Below are 21,489 nucleotides of genomic sequence, written 5' to 3' on the forward strand. Positions count from 1 at the left end.
TCTCTTTACAGCTTGATAAAGATGACATGGTATATATGGAAGCATATGATAAGTTGCTGGAATCTTGGCTTACTTTGGTACAAGATGACAAACATTTCCATAAGGGTTTCTTTACCCAACATGCTGTTCAGGTCTTTAATTCTTACATTCAGTGCCATCTAGCTGCTCCTGATGGTACAAGGAATTTGGTAAGCCCTTATTCTAGTAGTTCTGGGTGATAATATATGGCAACTAACCCATGTTTTTTGTTTTGTACTTCGTTATATAGCTCAAAGAAGGTAGTTGTAGAATTACTGCTTGTGACTTTGACTGGAGACAGAAAAAATGCTGAAAGTTTGCCACTGAGAGGTCTTTTTCCGGTCTGTTTCTCTCGTTCTGAAAAGTAAATAAAGGAATATCAAGATAAAAGACACCTTTAAAAAACAAACACAAAAAAACCTGTTACTCAGCTTCATCTGCATCCTACTGATCCTCTCTACAGATAGAATGACCAAAACTTTGACTGTCCTTCTCTTGCTTAGAGTCACAGTTAAAATGTTCTGTGACATTGGAAGCCTTTTATGCTTTTGTTACCTTCCATCTGAAGTGTAACTGACGTGCATAAATGTGTAGTAAAATACAGAATAGCCATGCTCAGACTAGAAGAAACAGGAAATATTACATTCTTTTGGATAAAATGGTACGTGAGCTCCCTATTGAATTTTTATAGGTGACTCTTCTAGAAGAAAAATACAAAATTATCTTAACTAGTTGCTGAATCTTTGAGAAGGAAAGCAAGTTAACCTCTTTGCCAGGAGTATGGATCTCACTGAAATAGACTGTGACACTGAAACTTGGATGTAGGTGCTGAATGAATTAATCATTGCAAAGATTTGATTCAGTAACTACATTAACTTAAATTAATGCTGTGCAAAGATACTTAAGATACCTCATTCTGAAAAATCATTGTATAAAACCTAATTCTGATACCTTGATATGCAACAGATGGTAATAACAGTGCCAGAACAGAGACAAATATTTCACAAGAGAACTTTGCATTCATATCAGGCGGTCTTGACATAGCTTGTATCCACAGGTTAATTCATGTCATTCTGTGAGATAAGTCATTTATCCCATGGGTAACCTTTTAAAAGCCACAGCTGGCATTTTAGAATGCTTCTTGTTTGGTATCAAAGCAGTAACAGGAACTTTCAGTCTCTGCCTTGAGACCAGACTCACTCTTCAGTAAACAGCTGCGACTTTGAAGTTGCCAAAAGAGAATGATTTGGTGGGTTAGATAAAGAAAATACGGGTTAAAAGCGCTTTAAGTAAGAAATAGTTTGGATTTAATTTTCCAGAGCCTTTGCAGAAACAATGTGGAATGATGGCTTTCTCTATCACTTGTACTCGAGTTTGTTTATGTAAATTCTGCCATTCTTCAAGGGATTTCTTAAAAACACATGTAAGATTGATATCTGATTTCTACATATGACTCATCTCCTCAAGAAAATGGTCTTGTAATTATTTTGGTAGTTTTATAATCAAGATAAACTTTGAGAAATCAAACAGTGCAATTTCTGCATCAGTAAGAAATAAACTTCTAAAACTGAGATTTTTTTTATTTTCTCAAACAGTGAGTTATAGAAAATATTTATTCAAGAGGTGATTTTCATTTCTTTTTGAATAATACTTCCTCTTGTGATTTCAGTAAGATCTCAGAGGAAGAGTATCTTTGGCTAATTAATAGGATGTGGAAGTGCCAGGGTTTCAAATGGTTCTTGGCCTGATTATGTATGTGTTTTGAAATCCACATCCACGTGTATTTTAGCAGACTCCTGACCATTGGGTTTGCAGACCATCTCTATGAGCTGGAGTCATTCAGTGCACTGGTATACTGTACCTATACCAGTGGATGCTTGGCAAAGCTTATTTATGTATGTGAATAAAGAAAATGTTTTGCTGCTGTCCAGTCTGCTCTTATCCTATTAATGAGCATCAATTTTCATAACTTTCATCTTTGATTCTTTTCACTAGCAGTGATTCTTTTGACTTGAGAGCACTATTGGAAATGGCAGCAAATATACGGTGAACCGCATTTGCTGTTTCATGATAAGCTTGTGAAATGATTATTTCAAAACAATATAAAGCTTTATTTACTCTGTTTATTTATGCTGCATCTAATTTAGTGTGAGTCTGTTGCATTTATGTGACACAAAACCCAAAATAACATAGAGAAGTCCGGTGGTAATGATTCGTAGTGAACATAACATTAATTGGTTGCTTGTACTTTTGTTGAAATAACACCAGACTGCCAATGGTGTGGCCTCTCGGGAAGAAGAAGAAATCAGTGAACTGCAGGAAGACGACAGAGACCAGTTCTGTGACCAGCTGGCCAGTGTTGGCATGCTGGGAAGAATTGCTGCAGAACACTGTATACCTCTTCTTACAAGGTACAGAACGATAGCCATGAATGCAAATGAATAAATTTGTCTAATTGGAAAAGCTTGTCTTTGCTGAAGCAATTTAAAAACAATGAATTTTTTTTAATGGTTTGTCCACAGTTTATTAGAAGACCGAGTGACAAGGCTCCATGGTCAGTTGCAAAGACATCAGCAGCAGTTGCTTGCCTCACCAGCATCAGGCTCAATTGACAATAAAGTGCTTGATGACCTGTATGAGGATATTCATTGGCTTATTTTAGTCACAGGTTAGTGAACAGTGTTAAATAGAGCTTATTCTGATATTGCTGTTGCAGCTGCAACATCTCAGGGAAGAAAAATCCTTGCATGTCAACTGCTGGTAAATGACTGTATATAGTGCTTACAACTCTTTCATCTTAGTCTGCTTGCAAAGTCTTTGTTTCAATTTCACCTGTCTGCAGTAACAAAAAAGTCATCTTTAAAATATTTATGGCATCTTTACATGAAGTATATCTTTTGGAAATTCCCATAAATAATTATATCATAGACTTCTGAGATGTTACCAGTCAACCTATTCAAGAAATTGGTCTGTTCATGGTTTCAGTTGTACTGTCTGGGAGTCGCATGGCTTTGTGAGGGAATCCACGTGAGATCTGGATAGCAATAGTACTTGGTGGTGCAAGGAGTTGAGTTAGTTCCAGAATCTCTCAGGGCTGTTCACCCATGCCCTGGCATTTTGCTATTTTAGGGAACTTAAATTTAGAACCTTTTCATTTTTGATTTTTAGATGGAATTATCTTACATCTGTTTGCAAAAAAAAACGTTAGCTAAGATAGTATCTGTATTTCATTAGAAGAAATGTACACTTTATGAAATGTTTTGTGGGGTCTTTTTGAATGTCTGATGTTTAGCTTCCTCTCAGATGTTGGCATAAATGTGCTTATAATATTTTGGTATCACTCTGAGATGAAGTTTGTATTCATATCTCAGATGGTTATGAGATCAGACAATGAAAACTCTGAATCTGGAATTAATATTAATTAGCATGACTAGAGTATTGTGAAAACTCTTGCTTGACCTGATCTGCTGGTGCTATGCAAAGAAAACTTTATAATAGCGAGTTTGATGTATGAAAGTTAAAAGGAGATTTGAAATGTTAGCAGAGCAGAAGTCCCAAATGAGATGGAATTAGTAGGGAAGCTGTAAAATCAAATGCTTATTTTTATTACTTAACTGAACAGAGAAAACAGTGACTGCAAAATGTATATATATTTTTTTCCCAGTAGCTGAGTTGGCTTTAGTACTTGATGTGTTTACTTCATGAAGTAAAAGTTTTCCCTGTCTTATTTTTATTACTTAATCTGATGGTTTGTTTTTTGGTATTTGTTTACTGTCACATTAGGTTCCTTTCTCCAGAATGGTTTTAAGGATTCTGAAGTTAATGGTACACATTTAAACAATATAAGTCAGGGTTTCTGTAAACATCTGGTTCTGGTGCAATGTCTGCATTTAAGCCAATGGACTCTCATATTAAAAAGCTATAGATTAAACTAAGATAGAAAGTTGTGATCACTCTTTCTTTCTTTAATGTAAGGCTACCTCTTGGCTAATGATACTCAGGGAGAGACTCCGCTAATACCTCCAGAAGTCATGGAATATTCCATTAAACATTCAACTGAAGTTGACATCAATACAACACTTCAAATTCTGGGATCTCCAGGAGAAAAGGCCTCTTCCATCCCAGGGTACAACAGAACTGATTCTGTAATAAGGTAAGAATGCATTGTGTGTTATGTATGTCAAATGCCTTTTCAGAGGAAAAAGTAAGAACATGGATGGAATTCTGTGAACTGAAAAAGCACAAAGCCATATGGAAACACTGAACATTAGAAACCAAGTGTCTCTTTTAACTAGTTTTAAAGTAAGGGTCAGTAACTTATAAGAATGTTTTTTATAAAACATGCATTAAGACAGCACTGTAAAAGAAAAGACAGAAAAGATTAAGTGTATTTTTCTTATGGTAAAGAAAGGAAGAGTGATTACAGGCTATGTTTCAAGTCAAGGTGATCCAGGGGGAGGACTGAGGGACTGAGCATCCTATGGCATCAGAGCAGATAAGTCATTTGAGATGGAATGGCCAAAATGACTAGATTGTTGACCTAAAAATTGTAATGGAGGACATGAGCTGCTTATTAAAACAAATAAAAAAACTTTGTCTCTACTGAAAGCTTGTCTTTGATCTATTTGTTAAGGAAAGTCCATACAATGGCTCAAATTACTGAAATCTTGTTTTTAAAGCAACACAGGTGAATCTTGGTAACGTACGGTAGGCTATATAAAAACATTCAGTACATGTTCAGCTTAAGCAAGGACTTTCCAGAGCTTTAGTGAGCTTGTCTACTTCAGCCATAGACTAGTTTTTATGTACTAAACATTTTATTCAGGAAAAGGCTAGAAAAATCTACTTTCAAGGGCAATCTTAATGAGTTAACCTATTCAGGAATTTCAGTACTGCTCACTGATACCAAGTCCAGCAGCTTCAAGTGATAAACAGTTTCTTAATGCAGTGTCTTGGTGTAGATGAAAATAAAGTCAGATATAGATTTGAGGCTCTCTAGCAATAGCTCTGAAATTTCTTCAAGAAATAGACCATTGACAAGTGCTAAATTACTTGAGAACCACTGCTTTGCTACCAGATTTAATTAATATGCTATAAAATTTAACATTTAATACAGTTTTATTGACTGGTTGTATTGAGGCAATCATTTAGTGATCTGCTACATCACACTGTCTCTCTGTGGTAATGAGAAAGTAAGAAATATCTGGGCATTTCTGTAGGTGTTCTTCAGTAACTGTCGTGTTACTGAAGCTTCACCATTAGGCCCCACTTTGTAACTGAGGTGCTGGCTGCAGGAAAGGGAGAAATCCCATGCTGTCAGGATGCATGTCAGGCTTCTTTTGTTCCAGTGTATTTGATATCAAAGAAAATCAGTGTATCTTTTGATGCATATTCTGGCTTTATGTATGATATTTGCCATTGTAGCCTGTCTTTTCTTACATTTAAAGAAGCAATAAATTCAAGTGCTCTTTACTTCATTAGAGTGAAAAACTTCATTATCTTGTTCCTCCCTTTATATTTCATGAAAAAATAAGTGTTTTGCTTCTCCAGAAAACACTCTCAATATCCTTATTGTATGTTGTAACCTACAGGTTATTATCTGCTATTCTAAGAGTGTCAGAAGTAGAATCTCGAGCAATAAGAGCAAATCTCACGCACCTTCTGAGCCCCCAGATGGGCAAAGATATTGTATGGTTCCTCAAGCGCTGGGCAAAGACTTACCTCCTAGCAGATGAAAAACTGTATGACCAGGTAAGGATATAACCTTTATGAGTGCATTGGTGAGTATTAGCAACCATATCTTGTGAATGTAGATGTCAGCGTAGCTATTTTAATACGTAATGATAAAGCATTTTAATATTAACTGGGATTGGGTTTATTTTGGAATAAGTTTGGAAGTAGTTGTATTCTTTTTTTTATTAGAAATATAAGCTGTTAGGGGATCCTTCTTGCGTATCTTGATATAAATATGATTTTTATGGCCAGTGGCATCACGGAATAGCATAGTGTGCTATCAGACTGCTTAGTGGGTGAAGCTCACTCACCACAGCAATTCTGTAAGCTGCATCAGCTCTTACAGTGCATCTCCAAGACAGTGGTTGCCCTTGATGGGTGATTTAGTAAGTAACGTGCTCGTGATTTTGAATTACATGTCTAACACCTTGTGATAGTGTTATACGTTAGCTGAAATCATGTTACTTTCTCTCCTCTCCCCATTCTCATATGTTCTTACTATATATATCATGATTTCTATAATGCATTCTTTGTAAAGGGCAACATTTCATTATGTTTGGACAGCACTAATGATGATTAGACCTTGATCCTGTTTTTGCTTATACTACTAACTATAATCCAACTAGCTAATGGAGACCTCCCTTCTTGAGAAGGTGTTGTTGGCTCTAACTTCTGGGAAGGAAGCCTCCTCCTCCTTCCCTTATTTCCACTACTGAAGCAGCTAAGTATACTAATGCTTCAGGAGGCCCCTCCTTAACAAAGATGGAGATACCAAAGACTCATAATTAATTTGAATTATATTATTCAACTTGTCCTTGCAGTAGAGCAAAGATAGCTGGGGAAGAATTGGAGAGCATGAAACAGAATATGTGGGAAATGCTACGTGTGTTGGCATGTGAAAGTGATTGAAGACTTTTATTAAACTCTTATGCCTTTTAAAATTAGAAATTCTGGTGGTGTGCTGACGGGGAGCCCTGTGCAAATCTTAAGAATCCTTGGATTTCACTCTTAAACTTTGATTTCTGAAGATAGGACAGCAGAGAGTTTGAAGGAAACATATCAAAATAAGTTCTCAAAATATTCAACCTAGATCGAGAGCGAGATTTATTTCTAGTTACTGTTGTCACATCGTAAGTTCATGGAAATACTTTTGGGAGATGATTTGGTTTGGATCATTCTGTTAATTTTTAAAGCTTTTGAACTTTGTGTGGCATTAAAAGCAAAGCTAGACATGATCAAACCTGATACTGTGATGAGGCTGAAACCTTTCTTTCTTTTAGGTGTTGTGCTTAAAATTGGTGGATAAATTTGGCAAAGATTTTTCTGTTACGGGTATTCTTTGCCTTCGTCTATGTAACATTTTGTGTGTTATAAGTAGGCCAGAAGTGACAGCCTGAAAAGAATTTGCTGACTGATTACCGTACACTTTGGGGTTCTGCCTTCTGTAAAACTCACTCATTTTAATGCTTTTCTTATAGATAAGTCTGCCATTTAGTACAGCATTTGGTGCTGATACAGAGGGTTCCCAGTGGATTGTGGGTTACCTTTTAGAAAAAGTGATCAGTAACCTGGCAGTGTGGAGTTCAGAGCAGGACCTTGCAAATGATACTGTACAGCTGCTAGTAACATTAGTGGAAAGGAGAGAGCGGTAAGTTGCTACACCTCTGGAAGTCAAAACATTTCTTTTGCTTCCTTTAAATTTTTTTGGCCAAAGTAATCCGGATATGGGGCACTTTATATTCATGTCTCTGTAAGTCAAATTACTTTAGTAACATATCATAAATGGAAGAAAAAAATGTCTGACCAAACGAGGAGTGAGACCTAGATTTGACAAACCTAATCTTCACTATTATTTATCAGTGCACTCTCCTTCCCCTTCCTTTGTGCCTCACTTCCAAACAGTGAGAATGGAAAACTTCCTGGTCTCTACTCTTATTGCAAGGATTTTCATGTTGTTGGTCATTGTTGAGCAAGTTGTGTCAGATTGAGTTCAGATGCTGGCTAAGCCTATATATATGTTTTATAAACCTTTAAAGGAAACAGTAATCTAGGGTTTGGTGGGTTCAACCAAATTTCAGAGCCTTTTCAGTATTACAGACTGTGAAGCAGAAAATTCCTGAATGTTTTGCTTCTGCGAACTGACATGCAAACATACATTCAGTCTGTAGGAAGACTGAAGTTTTAGGGGTTAAATGCTTGAGAAAATTTCTTGTTAAAGATAAATGAATAAAACCCTCAGGAGCTACTTTTGGAATAAACTGCTTATTTTATCATGACATAATGAGACTAAGCTCTTAATCCATGCAATATATCCATTAACTGTGTGTGTGTTCTTTTGTGTGTAAAACTAAAGTACTTTCCTGCTTTTCTCCCATATGAATTCAGCTACTTTCAGAGTATATGCTTAAGAAATTTTAGGGCTGAGACATTAAGATGAAAATCAAAAGGCAGTTGAGCCTTACAAGAAAGGAAATACAATTAAGAAAATTAAAATGTTCTGACAGCTGCTCGCAACCTGATGCACTCTGTTCAAAGTACAATTTTTTTTGAGTCTTTAATCAAAATGTTTTTTCCCTTTCTAGGGCAAACTTAGTTATTCAGTGTGAGAACTGGTGGAATTTAGCTAAACAGTTTGCAAGGCGAAGCCCTCCTCTTCACTATTTGTCCAGTTCTGTGCAGAGAACACTAATGAAAGCTTTAGTTTTAGGAGGTTTTGCTCATATGGATACGGAAATGAAACAACAATACTGGACAGAGGTAAGCTATTTCGGTGCCTCTGTTACCTTCATTTTAACAAGTTGTACAATTCAAGTTTGAAGGTGGTTTTTGGGTATTTTATAGCGATGCAAACTTAGCTCATTCAGAATCTTTAGATTTTGAACATGTTACAGATAAAATTTTTTTAGTGATTCTTTGAACATCCATAATTGTACAGCACCTTGGAGTTGCCAGAATTATCTAAACCATCGGTACCTAAACAGAAACGGCCAAGAAGTACTTGGAGGGTTCATGAAATCCAGTGTAACACAATGAATTGTGAAGGTTAAGAGTTTTCCTCAGATCTATGCCATTTCTTCCCTTTCTTTGAGTTTGGTGACGGTTATGAATTATTCGTTTATTTACTCTCATTGAGTGAAGCTAATGAGAAGAAATAAAGAAGCTTGATCAGCTTTTCTGTGCCCTGGTTCTATTAATGCTGAGATATTTAATGCCAGAAAGATTGGTAGATGAAATGTGGCCAGGGAACGCTACGTTAGCTCTGAAGTTTGAAAAGCACCGATCTTCAGAGAAAAGTTTACTTTTATTAGCAGAGTTACAAAAGGAATGAAGTGAGACAATAAGGCACTGGAATTAACTGGTGAAAAAAAACCTTTAGCTATTTTATGGAAATCTCTAAGTTGATTCAAATCGGTTTTGTTACAGCTGCAGTCACACTGGCTGATTGTAAGAGAGATTGTAATGTGACAAGGATAATGGTGAACATAATTATTAATTAATGCTTCCAGCACCGACCTGTAACAGTTTTGTTGTTGCCAGTATTGAATCTGGAAAACATCGAATGCTGTCACCCAGAAAGCCCTTATTTGTTTAAACGTGACAAAGTAATGTTAAATATTTATGGGGGTACTCATTTTGAAACTAACCTGCGGGGGGTGATGAATGAGAATCACGGATCACTGTCACTTCAGACAATGCTGATGAGACAGGAAGGAACATAATTGCAAACTGGGAGTAATTGATTCTTGTGCTGCTGTGATAAAAGCAACCCAGGAGCTTGCTGAATTACTTAAACCTCAAATTTCATTCATGTAACAACATGCTTATCTAACTGTGACTTTTCTGAAACCTTTTCAGGTTCTTCAGCCACTTCAGCAGCGATTCTTGAATGTGATAAACCAAGAGAACTTTCAGCAGATCTGCCAAGAGGAGGAGGTGAAACAGGAAATCACGGCTACATTAGAAGCTCTCTGTGGCATTGCTGAGGCTACCCAGATTGACAATGTAGCAATTCTCTTCAATTTCCTAATGGACTTCCTTAATAATTGTATTGGATTAATGGAAGTATACAAAAACACACCAGAGACTGTTAATCTCATAATAGAAGTCTTTGTTGAAGTTGCACATAAACAAATTTGCTATCTTGGAGAGGTAAATAAGGAAGGAGGGGGAGGTGTGTCTGTGTGTATTCATGTGTGAATGTTGCTATCCCTTATGCGAAATAATGCAGTGATTTTTATGTTTTGTATGGAAAGAAACCCTGTACAGTCATATCACTATTCTGTTTATACAGAAAGAAATGGAAATACTATGTGGTCATATTTTTGAGGAATTCCTTTGTTTAAAAATATGCATTCTCAAAGATAAAAAGCAGGGCATCAGACTGTTCTTATAGCAAAAAGTGTAACTATAATTCACCACTAGTCTCACTGTGCATGGGGGGCAAGAGTGCAGACCACATTGAGTGCTGATTTAACCATCTCACATTTCTCTGACTGTTTGTCTAGCACAATGGCAGTACTGTTGTCTGTGACAAATGCATGCCATAGAGATACTGCTTTGGTCCTAAGCAAGTGGTTACTGAGAAATTACGGGGTAAAAGGAGTCAGTGCAGTCCCCTTGTATTGCAGTACTGTTGGCTAATTTTGATGTTGCATGTAGGAGAAGCCCACCTCAAACTGGGTCTGCACAGACAGTGTATTATGGCTCCAAACTTTGATAGCTGAAGCACGTCCCTTTGGGATCTTGTCAGTAATTCTAATTCCAGTTGGTGAGAATAGTGAGATAGGGCAGCCTATCCCACGTCACCTCTTTTTTTCCTAAGATTGAATTGATAAAAGTAGTGTTATAATGCTTTTGTCAACAGCACATAAATATGTGGCTCTAAGTGTTCTCAGTATTGAGGGTGGCTGTTTTATTATGATTTTGTATGCAGTTATTACAAAAAATAGATGATATAAATGAAATTTGATTCTTGAGGTATCACTGACCATGTAGTACTGTCTTAAAACAAAATGTGTCACATTTGGCATGTAGAAGTTTTCTTACTGTTATCTAACAATGTTTTATAGGCCAAAGCCATGAACTTGTATGAGGCCTGCCTAACTCTGCTGCAGGTCTATTCAAAGAATAATCTAGGTCGGCAACGGATAGATGTTACAGCAGAAGAAGACCAGTACCAGGATCTCCTTCTTATTATGGAGCTTCTCACTAATCTTCTGTCAAAAGAGTTCATTGATTTCAGTGATACAGGTACGGAGGACTTGGTAATTGCTGAGCTATAATTTGCATTGAACATGGGGCATGTGTTCAGTCAAAGTGAAGTGAGAAGTCAGTGCATCTGCCTTGTTTTGTCATGTATGCACAACACAAAAATGCAGAACCAGATGTAGACTTTGTCCATTGAATGGACATCTCAATGCTATTAATAGATTCTATTTGAGTCAGGCATTGGATGTTAGGTGCACTGAAAGTACTGTAAAAAATACTGTGAAACTAAGGACTGTGAATACTACCTAAATATAATACCCAGATATCAAATGTATCGACAGCTGCTGCTAACTTGGGAATTACAAAAGTAAGGTCACTTCCAATTGCTGGGAAATAAGGATTGTAACAGGAAGTAGAGAAACTTGTCAAATTCTGTATTACAGAGTTTTCTTCAGTAACTTGCCCAATTTATTTATCTTTGTTTATAACATTAATGTACACTATATAGAAATTTATAGAAAGTATAGAAATGCTTGTAATATTTTGTTCAGTTTATTTATGCAAGTATGAAGCAGATATCATTAGAAACAAATGTAAGATTCTGTAATGGAAGGGAACTGTCAAAGTATCTGAAGTGTTCTGGCTGAGTATGCCATCTGGTACGTGTGATTATGAAATGCTTAGTCCTTGTGAATATAAATATAGAGTGATGTGGCAGCCTCTACTCACTACGTTTCTATTTTAAAACAGTGCCTTGTGTTTTTGTTTGGGAAGAGGGTAATAGCCCTATGACTAAGAATGTCTTTATTAAAGTGATGTGAGTCTTCCTTCAATATACTTAGTCTTCCTCTTCTATAAAACATGCTTTTGTCTTTGCTACAGATGAAGTATTTAGAGGACACGAGCCCGGGCAAGCTACAAACAGAACTGTATCAGCTGCAGATGTTGTCTTATATGGGGTTAATCTAGTTCTGCCTCTAATGTCTCAGGATCTGCTGAAGGTAAATCTGCTTTTACATGTAACTGCTAGAATGTGAAAGCTTTATGGTACCGAATCCTCAGAAATGAGTTCTAAATTGCATTCTACTGAAGTTGAATTTTCTAGGCTTTTTAAAATGCAAATAACTGTTCTCGAATTCTAGATACTGGTTGAAAAAAAAAAAGTATTTAAAGCTGAAAGAATGTTTAGGCCTTCTGAATACACAAGTCTTTTTTCCTCTAAAAGTGAGTCTGTGCAGGTTAGCAGTTAGCCAGCCTGGAAATGTGGCCCATGGAATCCTCTTTCTGATAGTGTCAGAAATGTGATGGGAAGCATCAAAAAAAGTCCAGAAGCAAATAGCAACTCTATAGTTATTTTTGCAGTACTGCTTGCATGGCACAACAATAAAATATGGAGCAACTGAATGGTGATATTTCCTTGGGTTGCACTGTGCTAATATCTACTCCAAATCAGGGGAACAGTTTTGAAGTGTACCTCAGTTGTCTCCTCTTGACATGCTTTGGCTCTTATCTGGTGGTGGCACCTACTGAGCGTGAGAGCTGCGTGCATTTTGGATGAAACACGGCAAAGGACGTGCCCTCAGAGCACCCTGCTTGTCCTCCAACTGCTGGAGAGGCTTTCTCCCCCCAGGGCTGGACTTGCTCATGTGGAAGTAAAACTCCATCACTTTACTGTATGGAGTACATACTGGACAGCTGCCATCAACTTGAACTTGTAGCAATCTGCTTTTATTGCACTGTGCTTTTTACTAGTATAGTTGCAGCCACTGATAACTAAAGTTGTTACCTATGATTGTCTTTTTTCAGTGCAAAGCATCAGACTTGTGTCTTTGTACAGCTGGAAATAATGCCAGGATAATGCTACGTGGTTCTGAAACCGCTTATTTTTCTTTTGACAGTTTCCATCGCTGTGTAATCAATATTACAAACTGATCACTTTCATCTGTGAGATATTCCCTGAGAAAATTCCACAACTTCCAGAGGACCTCTTTAAGAGCCTAATGTACTCACTGGAGTTAGGGATGTCATCGTATCCTTTACGGGGCTTGAGAGTGTTTAAAAGTCTGAGCTGCTTTTATAAGGACATGTTAAGTCTTGATTCTTTTTCTTTGCATTGTTTCTTTTCCTATTAATTTCTGTGCCTACAATTCTGTATCCATAAACAACTCCTCTCCCATGCCTTCTTGTGACTGAGAATTTCATGGTAGAGTCTATTTGAGATTGCAGTATTAGCTGAATTTCCTGACTCGTGTTGCTTGAATGCGGTGTTTAAGTGGTTTAACGTGTAAGTTTTTTCTGGCAGCCATTCCTGCCTCCTCCATTACTTCACTTCAGAGTGTGTAACTTCATAAGCCTTCAGCTGGCATCCCAAAGCTGTTCCTGAATTAGTTTCTCAGCTGGTAATAGAAAACACTGCTGCTGTTCTCCTGGGCTGGCTCCAGAGCATTTCCTGTCAGGTTGCCAATGGGCTCTCCCTCTTACAACAGGAGTACCATTTTCACTAATCTGTGGCACGTGTCAGAAACAGATGAGCTTGACCATAAGGGACTCTTTCTGAAAATGTTATGTCAGAGAGGGTTATGGTACTTCAGGGTGTGCGGCTAATAAAGGAAAGCAATAAAGATGGAGTTCCCTTTTTCCCCTTTTTTATACTTTTTATTTTATTATTTTATTAACAGCTTTATAATAGAAAGATATCTTGGAATATATAAGCATTTAAGTGTTTTCTAGTGACACCACTGGGAAGCTTTGTCACAATTTCACTGCAATCTGGCGTTGCTTCCTTAATGCTCGTTATCAGAATGAGTTCTGAGGTTTGCCAGCTCTGTCTGGAGGCTGTAACACCGCTAGCAGAACAGTGTGCAAAAGCACAAGAAACAGATTCAGCCCTCTTTCTAGCAACGAGGCACTTTCTTAAGGTAAGACAAATGTTTCATGTTATGTTGTGGGCTTTTGGTTGTTGTGTTGTGGTTGGTTTTTTGTATTTTTTTTGCATACAAGTGGTTTCAGGAGGCCAAATAGATATACTGTCAGACTACATTAATAAGCACCATGCACAAATAGTAAGAGACAGAACTTGCAGTTGAAGAAGAGCATAGAGGATGAGGAACACTGGCTGTATTAGAAAGAAGAGTAGGGACGCAGAGAGGAAAAATGACTTTTCACCATTCAACAAAAGATCTGAGCACTTCAGAATGCGATTTATATTTTATCTGTGTTCTGTACATGAGTACTTGAATAAATCTCGATGGTTTCAGCAGTTAAATTTACTGTAAAGTGTGTCAAAAAGCTTCCAGAACTGTGTGAAAGGAAAGTGGGGTTAGAATACTAAAACAAGAGCATAATTGGGTACAACAAAGAAAGGTAAATGCTTATTCAGTATACCCAATAAATTTTGCTTTCTCTTTTTGGCAGTTTCAGCTCACTGATAATCAGGAGCAAAGTGGTTGGGGAACTTGTGTTCTGGACTCACAAATTCAGGAGATCAGTTTCGCTTAATATGTAACATTTTCTTATCAATCTGACGTGCAGACTTCTAGGGACTTCTCGCTAAGAGTTTACATCAGCTAAGCTAAGTGTGAGAAACACCTTAAAGAGCTGCATTCATCTTTTTATTTATTTTCAGTTAACGTGGCTGTCTGCCTTTTCTCAAATTTTCCACTTAATTTTTTAAGGTTATTCATATTAATCTATTCCTTGTTTGGCTTTCTGTGAGTTGTGGGAGACTCGAACGTGAGGAACTTCATTCTTTCTCTGCTTTTGTTATGTGATTTCAGATGGTCTTTGATATGCTGGTACTTCAGAAGCACAATACAGAAATGACAACTGCAGCAGGTGAAGCATTCTACACATTAGTGTGTTTGCATCAGGTATGATATCAACGCTTCAGAACTCTGAAAACCACTAACTTTTTGATGGAGAATGGTTAATTACTGTGCATTTGGCAAATTGTAGCATCATTCAGGAGGTCTGTAGTCCAACTTCTTGAAGTGGGCTAAATACTGAAGTCAGATTGGCTTTCTCAGGACTTTTTCCAACCATGTCTTCAAAACCCGCAAGATAGGTAATGCAGAGCCTCCGAGCAGCCTACTGAAAGCTTTATTGTCTTTTAAACAAATGCACTTTCAGCACCTGTGTGACTGTCTTGGTGGCCCTCCTCTCGATCAGTCGCTGTTCTTCAACGCTGGAGAATCCAAGGCTGGACGCAGTATTCCACGTGTAATCCAATGAGTGCTCTGTAAAGACAAATAATAAATACAGTCCCGTGTGCTGCTAACATTCATCCCTGGTGGGGCACACTGCTGATTTGCTTAGCTCGCTGTCCACTGGAACCCTCTGATTCTTTATTCAGCAGAACTGCTACTCAAGCTCTCAGTTCCCAGTCTGTATAGTTGCAGGGAGTTGGTCTGTTTCTACTGCAGTTCTGAATGCCCCAGTATAAGGCCCCTGGACACTATTAAAGTTGGCTTCCAGGTGGATATGAACCATTAAATGCAATCCGTTGAAGATGGACACATTTGATTTCATACAGCCATCAGTGTTTCCCCAGTCTCTGCAGTTTTTCAAAGGCAATAGAGTGGCTGGCCTTGAAATAACAAAGCTGTCACCTTTGAATAAGCTGAATAACCTGAAATCTGCTTTCAGGATGTGCAGGATCAGTACTTTTCTGCCCTCACTCTCCTAAGGATGCTGAACTCCACTATTTCATGATCTATGCAGCCAAGGCTGCCATTAAGTACCACCTCCCTGACCTCATCTGAGAGTAGCAGATGCAGAAGAATGTTGCACCTGGTTGGCCAATCTGGCATGCAGGTGTCAGGGAGATTATCTATTAAAAGTCTCTGATCCAGATTCTTCTCAAGTTGCTTAAAGATGACTTGGTCCTCTATTCACCTGTTTAGATGACTTGTAATGACTTGCACCATGTCAGCATCTTTACTGCCTCTTTAGTCTGACCCACAAGCACTCAGCTAGACTCTTGCCTTGTCCATAAGACTGCATCCTTAATTTCCTTCTTTCACATAAACAGCAACCTTCTGTGCTCTTCCCTGTCTAAAGAACCTCTCTATCCATTAGAGTGCTCCAGTTATATCAGCTGTCCCACCACCTTTAAGTTTTTGCAGTGATCTTGCAGCTCTGCATCTGTTCTTACTGTTTGCTTCCAAGGCTGAATGCATTTCTTTTCAGACATTTGAGGTCAGCCTCCTTCAGCCTGTTTTATCCTACTTGATGAGCACTCAGATCCATTACTGCCTCACGTTCTTACTGTTGCTGACCACCGTTCCCACTTATCTACAAGTTGTTACCACTATCCCCCAACATGCTCTCGAAAGCCCTTCTTACCAGGTTGACAAGCCTTTGACAAAGGTGCTTGTAAGCCACTTTTCCATGTGAATCTTCTATCTGGTTAGCAGCACTCATCCCACATGAAGGGACACGTGAGCACGTTAGACAAAAAGAGCCAGGAGCCTGTTACTCCCTGAACAGCAGTCAATTTGCTGTTCTTAAAACCTTCAGCCATTCCTTCACTGTCCTAATCACGTTTAATGAGCTTCTTTGTCTTCTGTTGCTGTCCAGGTGGGGAAACTCTTATGAATTTAAGCTGTCCATCCCAGGGAAGGGAATTCAGAGAAAGGGAAAACTGTGGGAGGAAATGGCATTCTGAATGTGGGGCAGCTGTGAAGGAAGAGAAGCCCAGTTAAATAACAGCATATGCTAAGAGCCAGAAAGAACTTTGAAGGGGGAGTGCTTAAAGTTTCAGCCTGTTCTGGTTGAAAGTCTTTGTCTGGTTTAGAGAAAGGTGAGAGGCTGCAAGTCCACAGTTGCTCCTGGTACGCTAGTTGGTGAAACTGGATAACAGGTGGGGAGACACTACTGAGGGTTTTCAGTCACAGCCTTAATTCTGGATTTTGTCCTGATCAGAGAAGTTGTATATATTGTGGCTTTGGTGTTTTTTTTAATTTTAAAATTAATAAGTTAAAAATTTACTCACGTTTGTTTAACAGGCTGAATATTCAGAGCTAGTTGAAACCTTACTATCAACTCAACAAGATCCAGTAATTTACCAGCGATTAGCAGATGCCTTCAACAAGCTTACTGCAAGCAGCACTCCTCCTACACTGGACCGTAAGCAGAAGATGGCCTTCTTAAAGAGTTTAGAAGAATTTATGGCAAATGTTGGTGGACTTCTCTGTGTAAAATAAACAACAAAACTCTATGCCTAATTTAGACCCTTTCTGCAAAATGCACTGAGAAACGCTGAATGCTGACTAAATCTTGTACCTGTCTCTGGGTTCTTTGCAGCCATCTCAGATTCTAGAGAGTCTGGAAGTTTGAACGTACATAACACAGTGGAATAGGAGAGGTCAACTTTGAATCAGCTTCTGCTATTATGTGTTAGCTGCAATCTGTCATACTTGTGTGTGGGAGAGAATGAACAGAAAATGAGAATTTAATTTTTTTTCCATATATGTGCAAACAGATATGGGCACAATGAAAAATAAATTCAGTGCCTTTCCCCCCACTGGTTTAAAATGAGTGTCCAGATAAATGTGCAGATTTCTTTTCTACCCAGAATTATGTTAGAGTGTGATGCAAATACATAAAAAGCTCTAAACAGTTTAGCTGTTTTTAAGCTTTATTTTTTTCCTCTCTAAAGTTTGAGTTTGGTGTTCCAATGGGGAGAAAAAAAAAGAATGGTGTTTTAACTTGTGTTTAGTTTTGTTTTTCTATATCAACCTGACATTGCGTGTTTCTGTAATGCAGGTTTTTACATTATGTTCTGCTGCCTAAAGTTCAGAAGAAAAAAGGTGTATATTTTTGTTCCCCTAAAATGAACTTTAGGATCTGTAGCCATTTCATTGCCTTAATTTAAAAGAAAAAAAAGTTCATATACTTAGGAAACTTAAGGCAAGATTTGACTCTTCAGAGTTGGTTTAGGATGTTGGCATTAAGCTGCCGTGTGCCTCTTGCAGCCCTTCACACTGACAGGTGTCGTTTTGGAACTGAGTGTGATGCAAGGTTCACGTGTAGTTTTACTTTCAGTGTCTGTTTGATTCATGTCCAGGTTACGTGCAACTGCGATGTATTTCTACACTGAACTGTTTGCTCAAGCAATAACAACTCAAAAGGTCTAAATGACTGACTTACCATCTTTTCAAAGTTGGGGCATCAGCTAAAACGCTTATGCTAGAACAGTGGTAGCAAACCCTTTGACTCAAGGGCAATGTTTACTTGACTCTGGTCAAGAAAGATAACTGGGATGGGATGTGCAGTGCTGTGGGGGATTTGGGTTTTGCTGAATTTAGCTCCACCTCTGTAGAGCCATCCCAGCTGCTCTGCTCTTGCTCACTTTTTTGTATCAGCACTTCAATGGTTATGACAGCAGAGAACAGTGCCCTGAGTTTAGTGGACCAACAAGGGAGAGTAGCACGTGAACACAAAAGCGAGGCCTATTTTGTCTCCAGTCACGAGCCTGAGAAAACTAAAGCAAACACAAATGTGTGCCGAGTAAGAGTGGTTTTAGTGGAAATACGTGGAGGCAGAAGTTGGCCCTTTTGCTTCAGACCTCTGCTAGATTATGTTGTTGAACATTTCCCATGTGCTTCTTAAATTTATATAGAATGTACAGCACACACCCTTGTGTGGCTGTGTACAGCATCATGTTTGCAACTCTGTGCCATCCTTCAGCTCTTCATCTCACAATTAGTCATAAGAGCCAGAATGTTAGAAAGACAAATCTGTAATACTGTGCTATAAGTGATCTAAGACTTTATTTCTCAGTTAAATGCATACCTCTCTCAAGTGAGGACCCACAAGGCCAAAAAAGCCATCTCTTCATTACGCATTTCTCTTAATTTATGTGAAAGCTGGGCCTGGACAGACTTGCACATGAAAAAGTGACCATAGAACTTACTAGGTAACGTACCTTCCCTGTGACTATTTTATTTCCAACGTAATTTGCATAGTTTTTTATAGCAGGGAGGGCTGTTGCACTCAATTTTTTCCCTGAAGCTGCAGTGCTTTCCTTCAAAAACAAACAAACAAACTCCTGAGTGTGCAGTTGCACAAATGATAATGATCCCAGCAGACTGATCTGTTTTAATTAGGACCTGCTTTAATTAGCTTAGGTTTTTCGCTATGTTTCTGAAACTGCTTCTGTTGTTTCTCTGAACCTGTATGTTGCACAGGGTGACAGTGAGGGCATCAAAGCCTGTGAACAGAAGGGGCTCAAGGAGCTGCTGCCTGTTGGTCACAGTGTAGGTGATGCCAGACATCCAGGCCAGTGCCTTCCAAGAGATCATGGCAAATACCTTCAGCTTACTGGGATGTGACTGTGTAACTGATGCTCCTCTAGAACTAGCTGTGCCACCGGCACTGTTTTAAAGCTGTCTCAGTATTCGAAAATATATCTTCGCATTCGTGACGTTATCTTAAATATGATAACTGGTTGGGAGTACAAATAGAGTTAGTATTCAGAACAAATTCATGTGCATACCCATTACTTTTCTACTCAGGCCTGCTGTATTGTAACAAGTGCTGATGCACGCCTTAGTTTGTCTATCATGACTTGTTGAAGTATGAAAATTTACTTTCAAAAACACGTTTTGAAGACTGTTTAAAACTTTTGTTTATCCATCTATTTAAAATCGGTGTTATGTTAAAGGGAAGCTGTCCTAGAGAGCGCTTTGTGTGATTTTTGTACTTAATGTTATGTGGAACAACATTGTTTGTTTTAGTTTTTCTTCTGTTCTTGTCTGTTCAGCGTGGGTCTTTCCTTGCCAGTTGATGTTTCTTTCAGAGCACATGCAAAGATGTCTCCACTCACTGACATTCATGAAACTCCCAGAACATTTTTCAGCGAGTTCTCTGAATTCAAACTCCTGACTAGGTGGCTACTTCTGCCTAAACTATTTTGCTTATATATCCCTTCCACAGCCCCAAGAAAAACAAAGACCACATCCAGTTGCTGTAAGTCTATATGTATTGTTCATTCAGGTCCACAGAACAGTGCCTAAGACCACTTTCAGTGGACCTCGAGAGCTGGCTCCAAGTCATGGTTCTGAAATACCGATAGCATCACTGCATTGGTATTCCATTCACCATGCGAAGGGAATAATAGTTTTAAAAAGGCACTTGAAAGAAAACATCCAAAAAGGGCATGTCAAACTGAATTGTCAATGCTGCATGATGTAATTGTAACAAATGTTATTTGTCTAGGCATAATATTGCTTTTGCAAAAACAGATTATTGTTCCCATGTTTTCCTTCTGAGAGTAGAAATCCAGTAGCTTCTTTCCCATTTCTCCAGCCCTTCCCCCATCATCATAGCTATTTTTAGTGCTACCACAGTAATTTTCTGTTGTTCAGCCTATAGATTTTGATGCTGGCAAGTGTGACCATCTGCATGGGTCATGAAATTCAAGACTTTGAAAGCACAGACACATGGGCAGGGAGAAGTGAACTGCGTTACACCTCTGCTTTCATGCACATAATGCCTTAACTACCATTGCCGAGTTACCACAAGAATCTGCTACATCTTATTGCCCCCGAGTTTGTGTTTCGCTGTTCAGTGATAAAGGGCTCACGGTATTCCTCAGGAACGAGAAACTTGTTTTCTCAGCATGTCCAAATCCTACAAGTTCAAAGAGAGGGGTTTGAAGCTGGAGCATCTCTTTGATAGTGCATTGCACTTGGTGAAACCCCGATGTTTACCTGGGTAAATCCCGTTGTATGTAAGCCATGTAGTTCTAGAAAATAAGCTTGCGTGGAGTAGTCAGTTGTCCATTTAAAATTTAATTCTTTAAAAGGTGATGTAAATTCTAACCCGTGATACGTGAAAGCTATTACAAAGAGACAATTGCAGCATTTCTTTTATGAAACACTTCAAGTAATTTCAGTTAAATAATTACGTAAGAAGGGGTGTTCTTTACGGAAGTAGCTTGATGAATATAAGCGCAGCAGTAGGAGCCAGGCTCCTCTAATTTTGTATCAGTTTTTCCACTGGGTCCTCTGTGGCCATTGGCACGTCGCTAAATCTGTGTCTTTGTAAAAACAGCGATGGTACCGACCTACCTCACAGGGGTGTTGTGAGGGTTAGCTTATGCCTATAAAATGCATTGAGGATCGGAATTGCTATGTAAATATTAAATATTTTAATTTTAGTTTTGTGAGGTGTAAGATTTACTGTAATGAAAACAGAAGGTTTTTGTCATTATAAAGCCGTGGAGGCAGCGCAGAATGGTGTTCCACAAGAATGGTTACTGCAGGACGGTGCTGCTGGCTGGCTGTCATGGCTGCTTCAGTTACAGTGGTGGTTTCTTCTTCGCTAAAACGTGATTCCCCACCACGGTGCCTCAGTTCTGCTCTAATAGAAAAAACAGAAGGAGGACGGTTGTTAGGTATCCAGGCTTTGGTGCTGCTGCTTCTCTCAAGTGCTTCTCATGGTGGTAGGTTTATTGCTTTTTTTTTTTTTTAAATGCTTTTCTGCAATGAACAAACACGAATCATCTCTCGCGCGTCTCTCAGGTTT

At 38.5% G+C, this 21,489-nt stretch overlaps 1 protein-coding gene across 1 annotated transcript in view; it reads left to right on the forward strand.

The window, feature by feature from the left end:
• The window catches only part of XPO4 (exportin 4), a 67,734-nt gene extending 50,156 nt beyond the window's left edge, over positions 1–17,578 (forward strand). The window contains exons 10-23 of the mRNA NM_001012947.3: positions 12–188; positions 2,287–2,429; positions 2,541–2,686; positions 3,994–4,171; positions 5,610–5,769; positions 7,230–7,399; positions 8,334–8,508; positions 9,607–9,900; positions 10,821–11,001; positions 11,842–11,960; positions 12,858–12,988; positions 13,760–13,877; positions 14,736–14,828; positions 16,965–17,578. Of these exons, the coding sequence (NP_001012965.2) occupies positions 12–188; positions 2,287–2,429; positions 2,541–2,686; positions 3,994–4,171; positions 5,610–5,769; positions 7,230–7,399; positions 8,334–8,508; positions 9,607–9,900; positions 10,821–11,001; positions 11,842–11,960; positions 12,858–12,988; positions 13,760–13,877; positions 14,736–14,828; positions 16,965–17,162 (2,283 nt within the window). The 3' untranslated portion in view covers positions 17,163–17,578. The remainder of the gene's footprint in view (positions 1–11; positions 189–2,286; positions 2,430–2,540; positions 2,687–3,993; positions 4,172–5,609; positions 5,770–7,229; positions 7,400–8,333; positions 8,509–9,606; positions 9,901–10,820; positions 11,002–11,841; positions 11,961–12,857; positions 12,989–13,759; positions 13,878–14,735; positions 14,829–16,964) is intronic.
• Positions 17,579–21,489: the final 3,911 nt, after the last annotated feature.

Source organism: Gallus gallus, chromosome 1, assembly GCF_016699485.2.
Source record: "Gallus gallus isolate bGalGal1 chromosome 1, bGalGal1.mat.broiler.GRCg7b, whole genome shotgun sequence".
Taxonomy (NCBI): Eukaryota; Metazoa; Chordata; class Aves; order Galliformes; family Phasianidae; genus Gallus; species Gallus gallus.